At 52.8% G+C, this 21397-nt stretch overlaps 1 protein-coding gene across 1 annotated transcript in view; it reads right to left on the bottom strand.

Annotated features, from left to right (window-relative positions):
* Positions 1-21397, bottom strand: part of col12a1b (collagen, type XII, alpha 1b) — a 49426-nt gene that overhangs the window by 16385 nt on the left and 11644 nt on the right. The window contains exons 12-44 of the mRNA XM_068754137.1: positions 21048-21240; positions 20849-20973; positions 19467-19616; positions 19123-19242; positions 18502-18666; positions 18120-18266; positions 17627-17769; positions 16622-16751; positions 15755-15900; positions 15040-15169; positions 14820-14956; positions 14122-14251; positions 13850-13989; positions 13030-13162; positions 12926-12943; positions 11398-11537; positions 10085-10214; positions 9695-9834; positions 9449-9578; positions 9134-9273; positions 8933-9062; positions 8719-8858; positions 8134-8263; positions 7855-7994; positions 7077-7200; positions 5930-6069; positions 5689-5818; positions 5289-5428; positions 4999-5128; positions 4393-4532; positions 3641-3770; positions 793-935; positions 102-231 (exon numbers count right to left, since the gene is read on the bottom strand). Coding sequence (XP_068610238.1) covers positions 102-231; positions 793-935; positions 3641-3770; positions 4393-4532; positions 4999-5128; positions 5289-5428; positions 5689-5818; positions 5930-6069; positions 7077-7200; positions 7855-7994; positions 8134-8263; positions 8719-8858; positions 8933-9062; positions 9134-9273; positions 9449-9578; positions 9695-9834; positions 10085-10214; positions 11398-11537; positions 12926-12943; positions 13030-13162; positions 13850-13989; positions 14122-14251; positions 14820-14956; positions 15040-15169; positions 15755-15900; positions 16622-16751; positions 17627-17769; positions 18120-18266; positions 18502-18666; positions 19123-19242; positions 19467-19616; positions 20849-20973; positions 21048-21240 — 4434 coding nt within the window. The remainder of the gene's footprint in view (positions 1-101; positions 232-792; positions 936-3640; positions 3771-4392; positions 4533-4998; positions 5129-5288; positions 5429-5688; positions 5819-5929; positions 6070-7076; positions 7201-7854; positions 7995-8133; positions 8264-8718; positions 8859-8932; positions 9063-9133; positions 9274-9448; positions 9579-9694; positions 9835-10084; positions 10215-11397; positions 11538-12925; positions 12944-13029; positions 13163-13849; positions 13990-14121; positions 14252-14819; positions 14957-15039; positions 15170-15754; positions 15901-16621; positions 16752-17626; positions 17770-18119; positions 18267-18501; positions 18667-19122; positions 19243-19466; positions 19617-20848; positions 20974-21047; positions 21241-21397) is intronic.

Raw genomic sequence — 21397 nt, 5'->3', positions numbered from 1 at the left:
GGTGAAAGTAGCGGCATGTCTGGAGAGGACCTGGTCTGGCTGTGACCCGTGGTCCATGGACCCGTCTCCAGGACCCGTCTTCACGCTGTGGTTGGACTTACGTGTCTTTCCGTTCCCGTTGATTGTGGGTCCTGGTCCGTCGGCATAGAGAGCGGAAACGGAGACGGAGTAGGGCGTGTCCGGGATCAGGTTGTCCAGGAAGACGTTGTTGATGTTTCCTGGAAGCAGCACCTTATTGGAGGGGAAGGTCAGTGTTATATGAAGAAATAATGACATCACAACTCCTCCCACATGCTGTCGTCTCCCCCGGTGCCAAAGCTTTCCTCGAGCACTAACAGTCCGGGGAGGGGGGACGTGGAACTGATCCGTCCGACGGTAAACAGAGTCCAGGTCCGCGTCTGACGGCAGACCTCTGGGACTCACCTCGGTCCTCGGATCGGCCCGTCTCCGAGCTTCTGGCTCACGGGACCCCAAACCGGGTTCTGGAAGCACGCAAGAGCCTGCTGGCCTGCGGCGGACAGACCTGGGCCGGAGCCCAAGAATCCTCGTTGTCCTGGTTACCGATGAGTTTTAACAGGCCATGTGATCAGTGCAGGAGACCATCCGCATCCTGGTTCCTCAGGCCCGGGTTCAGGTTTTATCCTGATCACTGGTTGACAGGTCCTGACTCGTCGAGCAGGACTGACCTTACAGTTGCAGAAGTAACCCCTCCCCTTTTTGACTGAGGTCTCCATGGAAACCACCTCTTCCTGCCCTCAGGTAAAGTCTGATGCTAATAACTGTGCTACTCACGGACTCCTTGGGTCTGGCTCCGAACAGGGGGACATACTCCACACGGTACTGCTGGACCTGGCCCGAGGCGGGCTCCCAGCGCGCGTTCAGGCTATTGGGGGCGGGGTTGTACACCTGGACGTTCCTCGGTGGCGTGCGTGGAACTGCAGGGTCACAGAGGTCGAGAGAGAGACAACCAAGGACACTTAGCACTTAGCAACATAGCAGTGACACGTCCAAACAGAGGGCCGGTCCTGCCGGAGCTGCACCTCCACTCAGAACCAGAACCAGAACCAGAACTTGAAGGGAATGGGCGTCTGCCTCTGTGGACACGTAGACGTAGCACCGTCTTCAGTTCAGGCTAAATCCCTCGAGGTCCTGTTAACACAAACCAGATGTTCCCATCCTCTGGTATTTAAAGCCGAGCCGCCGCTGCGGTAGCGGAGAAGCCCGATCCATCACGCTGTTCTGTTCCTCCCGGGCCGGCGGAGGTTCTGTCGTCTGTTTGGCAGCCGTAAGCGCTGCTCTGTCCAAACACACAGTCGGACCGGACGCTGCTAAAAGGTCGCTAACGTCACATCTATAAACCATCTGTCTGACACCTTACAGATCCTGGACCTGGACCTGGTGCTGCCCCCCCGCCCCCGTAAACAGAAGTTTCACATTTACAGCAGAGCGGCGCCGAGCAGCAGCAGAACGAAGGATCGGAACCCAGGATGACATCACACGACCTCAGCATGAGTCACGGCGGGAGAATTGCAGCTACGCAGCGTCCAGACGGGCCTCATCACCAATTAAAAACTCCCATGATGCATTTCTGCTGACGGAGCGGGACGAGCCGTCTGGGCAGAACCACATTCACGCAGCGACTCAGCAGTTAGTGGGCAGTTCCACGCTCAAGGATCGGTTCTCTAGGTTCTAGTCTCATGACCTGGTCTGTATGGGCACCAGCATCTGTCCCCTCTGGACACTGGTTTTAGTCCAACATCGCTATGCTAGCACATTTATATAGAAACTTAAATAAAAATAAAAATTCTGATCTCATCAAGAATAATGATAGAATAAAGGATGAGGAAATGATTGGTGAAACAGAATGATAGAATGATGATAGAATGATGATAGAATGATAGAATAATGATAGAATGATGATAGAATGATAAAATAATGATAGAATGGTGATAGAATGATAGAATGATGGAATGATGATGATAGAATGATGATAGAATGATGGAATGATGATGATAGAATAATGATAGAATGGTGATAGAATGATGATAGAATGATAGAATGATGGAATGATGATGATAGAATGATGATAGAATGATAGAATGATGGAATGATGATGATAGAATAATGATAGAATGGTGATAGAATGATGATAGAATGATAGAATGATAGAATAATGATAGAATGATGATAGAATGATAGAATAATGATAGAATGGTGATAGAATGATAGAATGATGGAATGATGATGATAGAATGATGATAGAATGATGGAATGATGATGATAGAATAATGATAGAATGGTGATAGAATGATGATAGAATGATAGAATGATGGAATGATGATGATAGAATGATGATAGAATGATAGAATGATGGAATGATGATGATAGAATAATGATAGAATGGTGATAGAATGATGATAGAATGATAGAATGATAGAATAATGATAGAATGATGATAGAATGATAGAATAATGATAGAATGGTGATAGAATGATAGAATGATGGAATGATGATGATAGAATGATGATAGAATGATGGAATGATGATGATAGAATAATGATAGAATGGTGATAGAATGATGATAGAATGATAGAATGATGATGATAGAATGATGATAGAATGATAGAATGATGGAATGATGATGATAGAATAATGATAGAATGGTGATAGAATGATGATAGAATGATAGAATGATAGAATAATGATAGAATGATGATAGAATGATAGAATAATGATAGAATGATGATAGAATGATAGAATGATGGAATGATGATGATAGAATAATGATAGAATGGTGATAGAATGATGATAGAATGATAGAATGATAGAATAATGATAGAATGATGATAGAATGATAGAATAATGATAGAATGATGATAGAATGATAGAATGATGGAATGATGATGATAGAATAATGATAGAATGATGATAGAATGATAGAATGATGGAATGATGATAGAATGATAGAATAATGATAGAATGGTGATAGAATGATAGAATGATGATAGAATGATAGACTGATGATGATAGAATGATGATAGAATGATAGAATGATGGAATGATGATGATAGAATGATGATAGAATGATAGAATGATGATGATAGAATAATGATAGAATGGTGATAGAATGATGATAGAATGATAGAATGATAGAATAATGATAGAATGATGATGATAGAATGATGATAGAATGATAGAATAATGATAGAATGATGATAGAATGATAGAATGATGGAATGATGATGATAGAATAATGATAGAATGATGATAGAATGATAGAATGATGGAATGATGATGATAGAATGATAGAATGATGGAATGATGATGATAGAATAATGATAGAATGGTGATAGAATGATGATAGAATAATAGAATAATGATAGAATGATGATAGAATGATAGAATGATGATAGAATGATGAGACTGAATAAGAATTCACTGCTTTTTAAAACAGTTGATAAAATCTCTGCTCTACATGATAATAATGCATGAGATGAGATGATTTGTTTGTACGCTGCTTTTAACACTGATTCATTGATTGATAACGTTATGTATAGTTATTATCCCCTCGTTCTTTGTACGGTCCTCCATCGTGTTATTCTCATTATTTGCCTACTTTGTTCTACTTTGTTCTACTTACGTGTCTTTCCGTGGTCGGACTGGCGCCGGCCTTCTCCCTCTGGATAAACTGGAGCCACCGTCACAGAGTAGGGCGTGTCTGACAGCAGGTTCCTCAGGACGGTGCTGGTGGTTCCTCCAGAAACCTGCTCCTATTCACAACAGGGTCACACGCCGCGTCACACAACGCGTCACACGACGCGTCACACGACGCGTCACACGCCGGGTCACACGCCGGGTCTCACACCGGGTCACACGACGCGTCACACGGCGGGTCACACGCCGGGTCACACGATGCGTCACACGCCGGGTCGCTCACGACGCGTCACACTCCGGGTTGCTCACGCCGGGTCACACGCCGGGTCACACGCCGGGTCACACGCCGGGTCACACGCCGGGTCTCACGCCGGGTCACACGCCGGGTCTCACGCCGGGTCACACGACGCGTCACACGACGCGTCACACGCCGGGTCACACGCCGGGTCACACGCCGGGTCACACGCCGGGTCACACGCCGGGTCTCACGCCGGGTCACACGCCGCGTCACACGCCGCGTCACACGCCGGGTCACACGCCGGGTCACGCCGGGTCACACGCCGGGTCTCACGCCGGGTCACACGCCGCGTCACACGCCGCGTCACACGCCGCGTCACACGCCGCGTCACACGCCGGGTCACACGCCGGGTCACGCCGGGTCTCACGGTTCTCGTTATTAACCTTCCTGTATAATTCCTTAAAGAGGAACGCACCCGATGGCGCTCCATCCTGTCTCACCATGTCTTCGGCGCCTCCGGCTGACGGGACGTAGAAGACTCGGTACTGCCGGACGTTGCCCTCCGCCGGCTGCCACTGCACCTTCAGGGAGCTGGTGGTGGGGTCAGTGACCTGCAGACCCTTCACTCCGCCCAGAGGCTCTGTGGACAAACAGCAACTTCTGTTTGACCTCTGACCTGGGCGGGGCTTACAGCCTCAGGGAGGAGTCTGCTGGAATCCAACATCCTCCAACTACAAATAATTAGCTTCCAAACTCCAGGTGAGAAGAAACTGGCCTGAGGACGTCTGTGGATTCATTGGGTTAGGGTGGGGTCAGGTGTCGGGTTCGGGCGGGGTCAGGTGTCGGGTTGGGTTAGGGTGGTTAGGTGTTGGGTGGGGTTAGGGCGGGGTCAGGTGTCGGGTTGGGTTAGGGTGGTTAGGTGTTGGGTGGGGTTCGGGCGGGGTCAGGTGTCGGGTGTGGTTAGGGCGGGGTCAGGTGTCGGGTGGGGTTAGGGCGGGGTCAGGTGTCGGGTGGGGTTAGGGCGGGGTCAGGTGTCGGGTTGGGTTAGGGTGGTTAGGTGTCGGGTGGGGTTAGGGCGGGGTCAGGCTGCATCAGTCTGAACTCACTGGTCTTTCCGTTCTCTGACATGCGTTTTCCCTCCAGGGCGGAGTACCGAGGCACCAGCGTCACCTTGTACTCCGTGTCCGGCTTCAGGTCTCTCAGCACCGTGTTGGTCGACATTCCAGACACCTGAGTCTGTGAAACACAAAACTGTTGGTCGGTGGTCTACAAAGACCTGCCAGACCTGCTAGACCCACCTCCTGATGTTTGGTTCACCTGCCCAGCCCATCCCACTTCCTGTTCTCAGACCAGTTCTGCAGACGAGCTAACAAAATGTTTCCAGCAGACAACTCACCGCGCTCTCGGGCCCCCCGGCGGCGGGGGCGTAGATGATCTGGTACTGCCTGACGTCGCCCTCGGCCGGGTCCCAGCGGACCCTGAGGGAGTTGGTGGTGGGGTCTGTCACCTGCAGGTTCTGGACCCCACCCAGAGGCTCTGAAAGAGACACCACACTGCATGATGGGAGAAGTCCCAGACCATCACTTCCTGGTGTATCCAAGCTGAGGCGTTAGAAAGTGCTGCTAATGCAAGCTAACCCTCAGCTGAGTCATCAGCCGCCGCCACCACCACCGGTGTGTGGACTCTTCATTCTGTTCCGTCTCCTGACTGAGCTGGACAGTTTGAAGCTTAAATATGTCTGAGGAACGAGCTCCGCCCACACTGACAGGAGCTGCGCGTCCCGACTCGCCACTCACTGGTCTTTCCCTTCTCGTTCTGCCGAATGCCCTCCACGTCTGGGTAGACGGGTACAACAGACACGTTGTAGACGGTGTTGGAGTCCAGGTTCCTCAGGACGGTGCTGGTGGTGCCTCCTGACACCTCCTCCTGTTGGACGCAAGGATAAAGCCTGTAGGACTCATCTAACCATGGCATGGGAGGACGCTGAGAGGGGCGGGTTTGTGAAGCAGGTTGATCGCTGACTAAAACACCTCCTACCATTTGTTGTTCTCCTGCTGGTTCTCCTGCGTAGAACACCTTGTAGCTCCGGACGTCGCCCACCGCTGGATCCCAGCGGACCGTCAGAGTGTTGATGGTCGGGTCGGTCACCTTCAGGTTCTTAACCCCGCCCATAGGATCTGTGAAGGATCCGGAAGCGGTTACATGAGTGGTCAGGTCCGGTGCTAGTTAGTGAACCTTTGGGCTGTCAGGTGCAGATATTTATTTATCTACATACTAACCAGTAAACAGGTATTTAAAAATGTCTTCAACCCAAACCAACCTAAAAACCTCTACAGGTGTTGTTCTGGGTGGAGATACTGGTGTTGTTGAGAGTGGAGGTACAGGTGTTCAGGGTGGAGGTACAGGTGTTGTTCAGGGTGGAGGTACAGGTGTTCAGGGTGGAGGCACAGGTGTTCAGGGTGGAGGTACAGGTGTTGAGAGTGGAGGTACAGGTGTTCAGGGTGGAGGTACAGGTGTTGAGAGTGGAGGTACAGGTGTTCAGGGTGGAGGCACAGGTGTTCAGGGTGGAGGTACAGGTGTTGTTGAAGGTGGAGGTACAGGTGTTGTTCAGGGTGGAGGTACAGGTGTTCAGGGTGGAGGTACAGGTGTTCAGGGTGGAGGTACAGGTGTTGAGAGTGGAGGTACAGGTGTTGAGAGTGGAGGTACAGATGTTCAGGGTGGAGGTACAGGTGTTGAGAGTGGAGGTACAGGTGTTCAGGGTGGAGGCACAGGTGTTCAGGGTGGAGGTACAGGTGTTGAGAGTGGAGGTACAGGTGTTGTTGAAGGTGGAGGTACAGGTGTTCAGGGTGGAGGTACAGGTGTTGAGAGTGGAGGTACAGGTGTTGAGAGTGGAGGTACATGTGTTGTTGAAGGTGGAGGCAGAGGTGTTCAGGGTGGAGGTACAGGTGTTGTTGAAGGTGGAGGTACAGGTGTTGAGAGTGGAGGTACAGGTGTTGAGAGTGGAGGCACAGGTGTTCAGGGTGGAGGCACAGGTGTTCAGGGTGGAGGCACAGGTGTTGAGGGTGGAGGTACAGGTGTTGTTCAGGGTGGAGGTACAGGTGTTGAGAGTGGAGGTACAGGTGTTCAGGGTGGAGGTACAGGTGTTGTTGAAGGTGGAGGTTCTTCCGAACGCTCCTTCACTCACTTGTTTTCCCATTTTCCGACTGTGGCTTTCCCTCCATCTCGTTGTAGATGGGCAGAACGGTGATGGTGTACTCGGCGTCGGGCTCCAGGCCCTTCAGGACGGTGGTGGTTCCAGACACCTGGTCCTGGAGGAGGAGGAAGGATAGCGGATGTGAACGAGACGTTCTGGCGGGTTCACCAGTCTCAGTCCAGGTTTCTTGGGTGGACGAGAAGCTTGGAAATAAAAAGTGATTGAAACTGAAATATTTCTCTAGGAGAAGTCGTCCTACGGTCGGAGGAGCTTCCAGCAGGCTGGGAGAACTTCCAAACAACATCATCCCTTTCACCACATTTCACCACATTTCTTTAATCAAGTGACCTCGAGACGGACTCTTCAAGGCAATGTCGCTGTTTCCTTGGAAACAGATGAAACCCCCATTCGCATGAAAATAGATTCCAACGCAGCAGCTTCCAGATTCCAGGAAGCGGGAAGTTCTTCCATGAAACGACCTTTGGGCGAAGATAAAGTGGAGCACAGCGCCGCCTAGTGGCGATGCCATGGCGGACTGTTCTCGCCCAATGACCCAACGGAAGGCTAGCGTGTAGCAACCAGAGGAGCAAAGATGCTCCACCCGAGGTGGACGTAGTCCAGTCTCACCGGGTTAGTCGTGGTCGGTTGATCAGAACCACTGCTAATCCCTTTCATTTACGTCCCACCAGGTTCTGTAGGTGTTCTGTAGGACCACTAGGGGCATATATATCCTCAGTGGACCCTGCATTGGTTTGTGTTGGGGGCTCACCACCTCCTGCTCCCCTCCGGCCACCGGCTCCCAGACCACGATGTATTCACGGACGTTGCCCTCAGCGGGATCCCAGCGGACCTTCAGGCTGCTGGTGGTGGGATCGGTGACCTGCAGGTTCTTCACAAAGCCCAGCGCATCTGACCAGAGACAGGAAGCGGGACGTTGGCACTGGACTTGCTGATTGGATCTGGTTCGTCTCCATGCAGCAGTTGTCCCGGTCCTGAACCGTGGACTTCCGTTTGGTGCCAACACAAAGACAGATCCACAGGCACTCACTAGTCTTTCCAGTGTCGGTCAGACTGGGTCCGTCCCCCTCTGCGTAGACGGGGACCACCCGGACCCTGTAGCGGGTGTCCGGTAGAAGCTTCTCTAGGACGGTTTTGGTGGTGCTCTCTGACACATCTTGCTGCAAAGAAAGAAACAGGTGGTGAAGACAAACCCCTGAGGAACTGCCCTTTCACATGAGGTTACCTGCTGCCTGCCCTAAGAGGTGTGACCTCTGACCTCCAGTAACTAACTAAGCAACCCACTTGAGAACCATTACAATTACCTGAAGGCACAAACAAGCCTCTCCACCCGGGACCACATACCTGTCCCTCAGGTAGACCCCTGGCTGTGTTTTATGTAAAGCCAAACTGAAGTCATGGTGCTGGAGGTTCTGACACAAACATCTGGGTCGGATCACCAGGAATGGAGTCGACGACGGCCGGGCCTCACAGACGGACTCGGACCGGCTTCACTAAATCTACTAGCGTGACATCAAGACTACAAAGGGCTCGTCATGTTAGCTGGGTCCAAGGTTCTGGTTCTGCTGGTCTGGGTCAAACTGGAAAGTGTGTAAAGCACCAATCCAGGTCTTACCACAACCTCCAGTCCTCCGTCCTCCGGGGCGTAGATGACTTTGTAGCCCTGGACGTTTCCGCCGGCTGGACTCCAGGCGACGGTCAGCGTGGTGATGGTCGGCTTGGTGACCCTCACGCCGCCCACGCCGCCCAGCGGCACTGGAAGACAACGTTTTCACTTCTTCACCTTCACACCTGCTTGAATTCACATTTCGGTGGACGGATGAACTTACATGTCTTTCCATTCTCAGACTGACGTTTGCCGTCCCTGGCCGGGTAGACCGGTAACGCCGACACGGTGTAGGACGTGTCGGGGATCAGGTTCCTGAGGACGATGGAGGTGGTCCCGGCAGGAACCTGCTCCTGTTGACAGAGGTTGGTTTAAACATGACTTCAGGATCACCGTCCTCCTGAGACAGATGGACGGGTCTCACCAGCTCCTCCAGGCCGCCAGCCAGAGGAACGTAGAAGACCTTGTAGAGGCGAACGGCGCCATCGGCCGGGTCCCAGTGCACGTTCAGAGAGGTCATGGTGGGGTCCGTCACCCTCAGGTTCTTCACTCCTCCCAGGGGCCCTGAACAAGACACAGCTCAGCGCTCAGACCCTCAGAAGATGGCTTGGTTCCTGAACCGGAGGGACCGAGCCCGGCCCCCCAGCAGTGTCCTAACCTCCTCTGATAAACCTCGTAGATGTGTTACCCACCCCCGGCCAGCGCGGTAAAAACCGACCCGGTTCACTAGTGGTCTCACTTGTCTTTCCATCCTCAGACATCTTCTTCCCGTCTCCGGCGGCGTAGACCGGCACCAGGGACACGGTGTAGAGGGTGTCGGGCTGCAGGCCTTTCAGGACGGTGTTGGCGGTTCCTGCAGACACTGATTCCTGCGGTTGACAACAAATCACACGATGACAGCAGCGGTGGGCGGGGTTTAAACCATGTTATCGACATGCATGAAGTCGGTGCGGTGGACCCGGCCCGCCCCCCCGAGCCCCCCTACCACGCTCTGGGGTCCTCCGGCAGCCGGAGCGTAGAACACCTTGTACTCCTTCACTCGGCCCTCGGCGGGTTCCCAGCGGACGCTCAGGGTGGTCATGGTGGGGTTGGACACCTGCAGGTTGCTGACTCCGCCCAGAGGCTCTGACGGAGACACAGGTGGGAAAGTTACTTCTGAGAGGAATCGGCTGCCATACTGAAATGAAGGACCAATCACAGGCCCTGAACCTGACAGTGGGCCCCCACCAGGGCGGAGTCCCGACCCACCTGGCTTCATGCTTCAAATCTGAGCTACAGAACCAGGTCCGGCTACACACGAGGATGGACTGGTTAGCACTAGTTAACGCGAGTTAATGCCAGTCCTTCCCTGGACCTTCTGGACGCCGGCTCTTACTGGTTCGTCCTCCTCCAGAGACGTCTTTGACGACGCTGTTGGGATGGACCGCTGCCACGGTGACGGAGTACTCCGTGTCCGGGTCCAGCTTGGCCAGGATGGCGCTGGTCTTCTTCCCTCCAACCTTTGTCTGTTCAAACAAAAAACACGTCGGCGTGAGATCCGAAACGATTTGAACCACGATAGAACCGAGCTGCTCGCCGGAACCGAACTCGAACCCGCCTCCAGGCCGGCAGTTGGAGGAGGAGCCTTCTGACCTCCTGTTGAGGAGAACCCTCTCCAGCGTCACGTTGTTCTGGACGGGGACTGACTGCTGGGGTTCTTTGTCCTGGTCCAATTGGACCACTCATCAGAACAAACGGCATCGGTAACAGTCAGCTGATCTGTCACCTGATGGGCGTGGCGAATGAACCCGGAATGGACCCGGAATGGACCCGGAATGGACCCGGAATGGACCCGGAATGAACCCGGAATGGACCCGGAATGAACCCGGAATGGACCCGGAATGAACCCGGAATGGACCCGGAATGGACCCGGAATGAACCCGGAATGGACCCGGAATGGACCCGGAATGAACCCGGAATGAACCCGGAATGAAGACTTTGCTGTTTTATCAGCATAGAACAAACAAACATGGTTTTCACACCGAATTCAGATTCTCGTTTTACGGACCACATTTGGTTCTGCTGACACGCGTCTGCAGAACCAAAGATCCATTTTAGAGCGTGGTCCCTTTACAGAAGCTGGGATGGGCCCGGTCCAGCTGAACGTATGTTCCAGCCAGCCCTCCTGGGCCGGCGCCATCGTCCGGCGCCGGCTTCTCCCTCCTGATAACACGCAGAGCCAAGACGCCGTCAAAGGCTTTCATGAGTTCTGCTGCTCGGTTCTGATCCAGGTTGTGAAAGATGTAACATGTAACTATGCCTTTATTGTTCTTCTTCAGCTTCAAATCAACCAATCAGGAGCCAAGAGGTTTAGTTATGATGTAACTTTAGCTCTCTGAGCGAAGGGAAACCGGAAACAACGCTCATCAAATTTACATTGGTGTGTCACACGCACACGCACACACACCCACACCCACGCACGCACACACACACACACACCCACACACGCACACACACCCACACACCCACACACCCACACGCACACACACACACACACACACACACACACACACACACACACACACACACACACACGCACACACGCGCACACCCACACACACACGCGCACACCCACACACACACACACACTGATGACTAATTCTTCCTGCACCGTTAGCGTAAATGCTGTCAAATGAGCAGCCGACTCACTGAGAGCGGCTCGCCGCCAGCGACTGGCTTGTAGGTGATCCTGTAGTTCTGGACGGGTCCGGGGGGGGGGTCCCACTTCACCGACAGGGAGGAGGTGGTGGAGTTGAAAACCCTCAGGTTTCGAGGAGGTCCGGGAGTCACTGAGAGCAAAGAGATGATCCCAGTGAGGAGAAACATCAGAGCATCTGTGTTTGATTAGCGAGGATGGTGAAGGTGAGGATGGTGAAGGTGAGGATGATGAAAGTGAGGATGGCGGTAGCAGTGATGCTCAACTCAGGGTGACAGGCTGGGGGGGGGTTAGGATGAAAGCAGGGCTGGAGTTCAGGAGCTCCTAATTCATTCAGATTGATTCTATTGATTAGACTTCAGAACATATCAGCTGATCAAAGCTTCTGATCGGGACGGGACTGGAACAAATGCTCTCACAGCGTTTATGAACGTCCAGTTGACATGCTAGCATTAGCCAGCTAGCTGGCGTTCAGGTGCGCTTCATTAGCCTGCTAGCTGGCGTTCAGGTGCGCTTCATTAGCTTGCTAGCTGGCATTCAGGTGCGCGTCATTAGCCAGCTAGCTGGCATTTAGGTGCGCTTCATTTGCCAGCTAGCTGGCGTTCAGGTGCGCTTCATTAGCCTGCTAGCTGGCATTTAGGTGCGCTTCATTAGCCTGCTAGCTGGCGTTTAGGTGCGCTTCATTAGCCAGCTAGCTGGCGTTCAGGTGCGCTTCATTAGCCAGCTAGCTGGCGTTGAGGTGCGCTTCATTAGCCTGCTAGCTGGCGTTCAGGTGCGCTTCATTAGCCAGCTAGCTGGCGTTCAGGTGCGCTTCATTAGCCAGCTAGCTGGCGTTGAGGTGCGCTTCATTAGCCTGCTAGCTGGCGCTCAGGTGCGCTTCATTAGCCAGCTAGCTGGCGTTTAGGTGCGCTTCATTAGCCAGCTAGCTGGCGTTCAGGTGCGCTTCATTAGCCAGCTAGCTGGCATTCAGGTGCGCTTCATTAGCCAGCTAGCTGGCGTTCAGGTGCGCTTCATGAGCCAGCTAGCTGGCGTTCAGGTGCCCTTCATTAGCCTGCTAGCTGGCGTTTAGGTGCGCTTCATTAGCCAGCTAGCTGGCGTTCAGGTGCGCTTCATTAGCCAGCTAGCTGGCATTCAGGTGCGCTTCATTAGCCTGCTAGCTGGCGTTCAGGTGCGCTTCATTAGCCAGCTAGCTGGCGTTGAGGTGCGCTTCATTAGCCTGCTAGCTGGCGTCCAGGTGCGCTTCATTAGCCTGCTAGCTGGCGTTCAGGTGCGCTTCATTAGCCAGCTAGCTGGCGTTGAGGTGCGCTTCATTAGCCTGCTAGCTGGCGTTCAGGTTTGACGTGGACATGGTGTCCATATGTCCCGCCCCGCGACGCGGCGCCTCTGGACCACATTTCTTTGGCTGCAGGAGGTCCGACGGGCCGGAGCTGCTTGTGGTACCAAACATGCATGAAAGAGGAGCGCTGCCATCAGCGCCGCCCCAGAGACACACAGAACCAAGTTCCTGCAACAAAGACGCACCGGTCGGAGCCCTCGGAACTGGAAAGACATGGCGAGACAACGTGTTAGAACTTCAGAACCAGAACCAGAACGTCTGGCCATGAACGTGACGGCGGCTCGCTTACGTGTTCGCTCGCTGCCCATCAGGTCCTCGCTCTCCGACTCGTCGGGGTAGATGGCAGTGACGGTGACGGAGTAGTCGGTGTCCGGGTCCAGGTTCTCCAGGACTTGAGTGGTCTCATCCTTGTTCAGGATGTTCTGGTGGCCGTCAAAGAACAAGAACAAGAAGATGATACTGATCCATTACGAAACAAACAGAACCTCTGAAAGCATTTATAAAGTCCTGACCAGCAGGAACCAACATCAGATGACGCCGGTTCTGGTGCACATCGGACCGACATAAACCCAAAAGCACCATATCTGCTGGACCCTCCCCTCTGGGTTGATCCAGGCCTCGGTACCGATTAAAGATGAAATGATCCGATGCTGCCATCTGTATCAGGATTACACAATGGAACCGAGACCGCTGCAGTTCCATAACTGTGTAGACGCTCCCTGGAGCGCAGGCGTTCTGCCAGCTGGCGTGTTCTGCTTGGACCCGCTCGGTTCCAGCCGGTACCAGGCATGGATCAGCGCCGCCGACTCCAGCTTTAACCACAGGACGTGCTGCGACTGGAAGACATCTGGTCCCGTATGAATCCAGATGTGTGAACCTGGGCCAGCAGTATTTATCAGTCTGGACTCTGAATGCTCTGAAGTACCTCAGGGAGGCGTCCTTGGCCCCCCAGTTTGCTGCTCACGGATGACCTGAAGGGTCCAGGTTCATTTTCAACCAATGGACAGCCTTTATTAATTTACTGAAGCGAGTCTGTGTTTGGGTTCCAGCCAGATTAAAGACAGCTAATAGCACACCTGCCCCCCCCACACACACACAGGTTCCCTTACAAACTGGAAGTTGCTGTCCCCCTTCTTGGCCCAGCCGATCCGGTACAGCTCCACATCCGGGGCGCCGTGCTCCCAGGTGGCTCTGAAGGAGGTGTGGGTCACGTCAGAGAGCTGCAGGTTCTCGGGGGCAGGAACCACACCTGTTACCACAGTGGGGGGGGCGATGATGACGAGACCACAGGTGTGTTAGGATGCACCGTCCGTGTGTGTGTGTGCCAGTTGTTTAGCACATGCTAGCGTGTTAGCATCCTGATCTGGTTCCGGGCTCAAACCTGTGATCGTGCTTCCCAGCATCGGCGTCCCGGGTCCCCCGGCGTAGATCGGGGTGACGGCCACGTCGTACTCCGTCTGCGAGACGAGACCGGACTGGTCCAGGCTGGTGATGTCACCGTTGACTTCAACCTGCCAATGGCAAATTTACAATCAGTTTCTCAAGAACACCTAAATCCACAGGCGCAGGTTCTGGTCCAGTCCCGATCTAATGCGGCGCTGTTACTGCAGGAGGCGGGTCTGAGAGGGACGGGCCCGCCCACTCTGACCCGAACCCTCTGTCTCTTTCTCTTTGGCGGCATCATTCAAATGTCCCGCCCTGTGAGCTCAGTTAGCTGGAATTAGCATGCTGGCTAACAAAACAGCAACACGCTAATGAATGGATCAGGCTTGACTCGACAGGTGAGAGTCGGCTCAGAGACAGCTAGCCTGAAGCTAAGCTAAGTGCTAACCCTGCGTTCTTGGTCAAAGTCAGAGCATTGAAACAACGAAACCGAGCGCTAAGCTCAAAGACCCCGCTTCAACAAGCTCCTCCAGCCCACGTGGTTCCCCTCTGGCTCCGCCCACATTACACACGCCATCAAGGTGCAGGAAATATCTTCACATCTTTTCACGTCTGTTTGGGTTCGAGCGCGACCTTTTACAGAGTTCTGAAACGTGAAGTGATCCTATTCTTCCTAACTCGGAGCGTCCTCTTCACCTCCAGCAGCTCTCCCTCTTCAGGCTTGTAGGTGACCACGTAGTTCTGGACCGGTCCAGGAGCGGCGTCCCACTTCAGCGTCATGCTGCTGTGAGTCACATCGACGATTTGCAGGACTCCTGCAGGAGGCTCAGGCACTGCCGGAGAACAGGGAGCGAAACGATCACGTCATATTTATGTTCTGTAACGGTTTCCATATAAGGAGTCAAGCGTGACATACAGGTGACTCCGCCCCCCTCCAGGGGTTCGCTGACGGCTTCTCCATGCATGGCGTAGACAGAGACGGAGTACTCTGTGTCGGGAATCAGCTGCTCCAGCCGGACATCAGTGGTGTCTCCTCCAACACGCACCTGCAGACAGAGGAGGAGGAGTCAGGAGAGGAGGTGTGGTGGGGGGAGGAGGGCAGGTGACCACCAAGGAGGTTCTGGTTCTGATGCTGTTTGTTTGTTAGCAAGATTACAGATCAACTGCTGATGAATAATATCTGAAGATGGTCTAATTGGAGCATCCGATGACGTCACACTGTGAGCTAATCCTGCCATTAGCCGTGAGCTAATCCTGCCATTAGCCATTATCTATGGGCTCTGCCCCGACTGAGCAGCGCCGCTGAAGTCCACTCCGTGGAGTCGCCATCTGGAAGCAGTCACGTGGTGCGAGGAGAAGCCCACTCATAGAATCAGGGTGGAAATGCTGAGTGTGCAGGGGTGTCTGAACAATGTTGTTATCCCGGTTGTAACATGACAGTTGGCGTGTTTCTCTAACGTGACGTTCAGCAGTGATGGTTGTATGTTTCAGAGATACAGCGGCGTATCATCAGCATAGCGGCGTCAACAGTGTGAAATAGAAAATAAAGATTAATGACGTCTTCACTGACAGGACCGGAAGACGGTTTTAAAGTGTTTTAAAACAAACAGCTGTTGGATTGAGAGACCTACCTCCTTCTCCAGCTGAGGCTCGCTGGCGTTGATGGAGCGGTACAGTAGCATGTAGCCCGTGGCTCCGGCCGCCTCCTCCCATTTCACCTTCACGGTGGTGGAGCTCTCATCGTAAACATTCACGTTGTTCACACCTGGCAGGGGCACTGGGGGGGCAGGCACACCAGCTGATGGCTTCATGTCACATCTCATGGTCATTTACCAGATTAGCACAATAGCACGAAGCCAGACGCTGAGCAATAACCTCCGTGTAAAACTGAGGAAGAGGAGGAGCAGCGCCTTGGCAGCTGCACGTATGATGTCATCATCAGTCCACCTATCAGATCCCCTCCTCTGGCAGCGTGTGCTGATGATGATGAGTTGAAGCTCAATGAACAAAGTAAGAATCTGGTTCTGAGGCTGCAGGTGTTTTAAAATCCTGTTACAGGCGAGGATGAGGAGCAGCCTTCCTGCTCCGGAGGTCTGAGGGCTTCCGACGGATTGTCTGACGTGTCCTTTTACAACGGCGTAATGAAGACAACATGAAGAGACACGTCACACTATAGCAGTGTGTGTAAGCTAGAAGCTAAGGTGTTAGCCCGATGGCCCGACCCGTGCATGGTACTGTTTGTGTTCACATGCTAAGTATGCGTGAAATAAACAGATCGGGGAAAGGCCAGTAAACAAGACGCTGGTGACTGATGGCGGGGCGGGATGACGAGCAATGTTTATCTGCTGTTAGAAACGCGGCGCCGGTGATGCTATCCTCCTGCTAAGCCCCTCGTCCATCACGTCGCTCGTCCCAGAGAGCATCTGGCATTCTGAGAAAAGGTCATCGTGGAAAGCATGATCCGGGGGGAGGAGGAAGTACAGACAGGAAGCACTTACAGGTGGTCTCGGTGCCCTTCAGGGGCTCGCTGCTGTCCCCGCCCACCATGGAGTAAACATTGACCACGTATTCGGTCAGGGGGGTCAGGCCATCCAGCACGGCGGTGGTCACCGATCCATCAACCAGCAGCTGAAACCACGAGGGACTGGTTAGACTCCAGTTCCACGGCCAGGGTTCGTCCATCAGGACAAAATGTACCGAGCTAATGTACGCCACAGCAGCAGCTAACGTTAGCGCTGACGTGTTTCCGGTGATTACAGACCGACCGGACGGTTTATTGAGGATCACCATGATAGCGTAGGAACATGGAAAAGTGAGTTTTACATCATGTGGACCTTTAAACTAAGCCCAGTGGAGACTCTGCTCGGTTTCAGGCGGTTCTGATCACACGGGCTGCATCTGACACCAGCCAATAAAAGCAGATGATGGAAGAGACCCAGCTCTATTTGAAGATAGGAGCTTCAGCGCAAACTGAATGCAGACATCCAGATGTCCCCCCCTGGGGCCCCCCATGCGTGAAAGCACACCTGAGAACGTGGAAAGACTTCAGGAGTCGGTCTGGTAGAACACATCCCAGAATATTAAGCACCTGGACCGGGGCCCAGAGTTGCTGTAGGCTGGACGCTACGCTTCCTGTTGGACCCGTGTCCAAAATGAATTCTTGCTATCACGCTAATCGCGCCCGATGATGATTTGTGTCGCCGAGTGGAGGACATAGACCAGAACCAAAGGAAAACATCTGGATACATTTAAATCTGTGGAACATCTAAACTCCATTATCCCAGCTGCTAGTCGCGTGCTTCTTCGCTAACTGTTAGCGTGTATCGGCTAAATGAGCCCAGATCTGGAGCCAGCAGCTCCGGATCTGCTCCACATGAATCACACTCAGACAAATCAATATGAACGTATGCTGGGATGTACACATCATGTCCTGAACACTCCTGGACCTGGACCTGGCTGACCCAGTTCGGTCCGACCGACCGAACTCCTGAACGCCATCTCACCTCCTGCGTGGGTCCTCCAGCCACGCTGGCATATGTGACCCGGTACTTGTCGACGGGATCGCCAGGTGCCACCCAGGTAGCACGGAAAGATCGCCAGGTGACCTCCGACGTCACCAGGTTGGACGGTGCCTCAAGGTCACCTCCTGCAAAGTCAGGAAGAAGCGCTGGAGCACGACTTCGCATGTCGAGTATTTCACACGGTGAGCCCCGCCCCCACAAATGTCATCCCGTCAAAGTGACGGCTTTCGTGGCTGGATCTGAGTTGCCGTTTCTTCTGGCTGAAGCGGTCCAGTTTGTCAGGAGGAACCAACGACCAGTTCACTGGGCTTCACCTCTTTACTTGGTGATCTAAAGGTTGACCAACCGTCAGGCGTTGGCGTGAAACCAACACAAACACAGCTTAAAGGCGTCACCGTGAGGCGTTCAGCTACTGACACCTGTCTGAAAACACCTGTCGGACCTGAGCCCACTGAGCCCAGTGTGAAGGTGATACCTGGACCCTTGACGCTGTTGCACAGGTTGTTGGTGAGGTCGTCGACGATGTCCAGCAGGAACCGGAAGTCTTTGACGTTGTACATGTGAATATCATCGGGATCTGTGGCGATGGATCTCAGCTCGTTCTCATCGGCATTCTTCACACCTGAGACAAAAAGGTTTGGTCATAAAAATGAGACATGTCCAGTCACTGGTGGGACGTGGACAAACATCAGACTTCACAAAGAACTGCCGTCCCGTAAATCTGACTCACACACATCTGGAGTTGATCTTTTCATGAATTCATTGTGAAATCTCAAACAAGTTGAAAGACTGAAAACTGTCCAGATGTCTCGTTGTCCATCCGCACTCTACCAACATTGTCTCATCACAAACCTCACCAATGGCGTAGAGCTCGATGCCACTGTCCCGAAGGTTCTGCGAGTTGAAGACGATATCGTCCTGGGACTTTCCATCGGTGACCAGGACACCGATTTTACGCGAATTTGGACGCAGCCCGACGTTTTCTTTGAAGTTGTTCTGAAGGATGTAGTTCAAAGCCATTCCTGCAGGAGAAAACAAATAGCAAGTCTCAAATAGCATCTGAAAGGTTCCAGGGCGTTAACACAAATGCAACACGGATGGACCATGAGAATACCGTGAGACTGTCACATGATACCACGAAGAGACTGCACCATGAGAATACCATGAGACTATTCCATGAGACTAAATCATGAGACCGTAACATTAAACTACCATGAGACCACAAAGAGACTGCACCATGAGACTGTTACATGAGACTGAACCATTAGACCACGATGAGACTGCACCATGAGACTATCATGAGACTATTCTGTGACACTAAATCATGAGACCGTAACATTAGACAACCATGAGACTAGCATAGAGACTGTACCATGAGACTATAAAATGAGACTAACATGAGACTGGTTCTAAGCGAGTCATGCAGTATTTGACAGTCACTGGTTTGAACCCAGTATGGACTGGTGCTTTTCAATCACCTGTCATGGTGTTGCCTCCTTTGTAGGGCAGGTTGGCGACAGCATCGAGCAGGGACTCCCTGGTTGGATGGGCATTCAGGTGCCACTCAGTCTTTGGGTCACCACTGTACTGAGCCAGACCTGCACAGAAGGTCCACATTTTATTCTGTATTAGTAGAACTGCAGCAGCAGCATTAGTAGTAGTACTAATATCCATAGAAGTAGTAGCGATCGTGCTACTATTAGCAGTAGACAGCTTCCCTATATGAGGAAGGTAGACCAGGCGCTGGCTGGAGTCTTATGCAGGTGACGCGTTGTTGCTGCTAGCATGCTAGCTGCGTATGAACCGTAACAGTCCTGATTACCAATCTGGATCTTGTCAGGGCCGATGTGGAACACGCTGACCATGCGAGCGATGAAGTTGCGGATGGTCTTGAAGTTGATGCGGCCGATGCTCCAGGAGCCGTCGACCAGCAGCACGATGTCGGCCTTGGCGGACGTCTCACACCGCGTGTCTGTGGAGACACGTGGGAGGCGTGAGCGAGGAGTCGCTCATCGTAAAACGGATCGTTTGATGGGACGGAGAAGAAGATGAAACGATCCAGCATGTTTGTACAGCACCATGTTTTATACAGCGTTGCGTAACACAGATCATTCACACTCATAACAGCTGTCACATCTGGATTAAGTGCTCTCTGTTCTGGGCCAGCTCAGCGGGTCCTTTGGGTTTTTACATCCAGCGCCGATCCAGCCCTGCGGCTGTGAGCCTTGGTGCTATACGACATTCCTGCTGCAGGCACCTGCAGGCAGGAGAAACGGCGGCTCGACCGACGCCCCTGTGTGCAATATAAAACAGGTTAGGAGACTCTGAGCAAGAGGCAGATACAGATCCTCGGTGAGTCGGACGCTCGGCTGCACTCAGACATACGACCATCACGTCAAACAGGGGTGAGTCGGATGCTCGGCTGCACTCAGACATACGACGATCAATGAAAACAGACGTGGTAAACAAGCCGCTAGAACACTTTGACTCGAGGCCCTGAACTGATGACTGAAAAGGAACCGTTGGCCCCAGCAGCAGAACTCAGACAGGTTCTGCTCGCCCCAGACATCACCCAACATCTCTGGAGCGCCGTGGTCCACCACGCAGGCTGACTCCATGCAGCTAGGACAGAACGCCAGTCGCTAGGCTGGAGGCGTTAGCTTGAACGCCTTGAAGCTGTGGGACATTGGACCTCATCTGACACCGGGTCAAAGGCGACCTTCGCTAGCGCTACTAGCTTAGTGGCTAGTAGTGGTTAGTTCCGTCTTAAATGTGCGGACGTGATTGGTGGAGTGTTGGCTCCACCCACAGGAAGCTGAGCAGATCATGACTGGGGAACTGATCCCATGAACGCTGCGACATGTGATGCGTTCACAGACAACACAAGGTCAGCATGAGGTTTATCAATGATCAATAATCAATGTGTCTAAATCTCCAGACTTCGGAGGAACCTCAGCAGCTTGATAGAATGATCTACACTCATGACCATGATCAGGTACGGATGGATGACATGACAGCCGCCGGGCTCACCTGTCAATAGATCTATCTCCATGGCAACAGAGCTGGCTTAGCCATCGCTAGCTAACGTGAGGTTCTTTTGCATCAAGCCTCTGCTTCTATCTGACAACGACTAAACGTTGCCGGTCCAGTTCTGACCGGGCCCAGTTAGCGTCTCCTCTGCTAAGGAAGCGGTGCGGCTTTTACCAGAAGAGTCCAGAGGCGGCGGCTCCGGACCGTCGCTGAGGGTGGTCCTCTCCTCTCCTGCCAGAGGTTCACTCTGACCCCCATCAAACATCCCAAACACAGAAATCCTGTATTTAGTTTCTGACCTGATGGAGAAGGAACGACATGGACCCACATCAGTCCCTAGTCTACGGACGCTTCACACTCCTCGTTGGCTTACCTAAGCTCCTCCAGAACGACTGTGCTGTCATACGGACCGACCAGCACCTCCCCCAAGTCCACGTCATCCCCACTGGGGTGAAAGGTCACCTTGTAGCCCTTAACGTCTCCAGGAGCCAGGTCCCAGGACACTCGGATGCTGTCTTTGGTGGGCTCTGAGGTCTGCAGGTTTCTGGGAGCCTTGAAGGGGGACACTGAAATAAAAGGACCCAACCAGAACTTCAGGACCGTCTCAAGCAGAATGAGAATTGAACACGCCTCCAGCTGTTCAAAACGTTTAAAGACCAGCCCCTTGCATTCAAGCCCGTTGGTCAATAGTCCATAATACAACACCTTGAACCTGATGTCATG

The sequence above is a fragment of the Brachionichthys hirsutus genome, chromosome 20 (assembly GCF_040956055.1).
Source record: "Brachionichthys hirsutus isolate HB-005 chromosome 20, CSIRO-AGI_Bhir_v1, whole genome shotgun sequence".
Lineage (NCBI taxonomy): Eukaryota > Metazoa > Chordata > Actinopteri > Lophiiformes > Brachionichthyidae > Brachionichthys > Brachionichthys hirsutus.
Note: the sequence above shows the minus strand (reverse complement) of the source record. Positions and strands in the feature narration are given on the sequence as shown.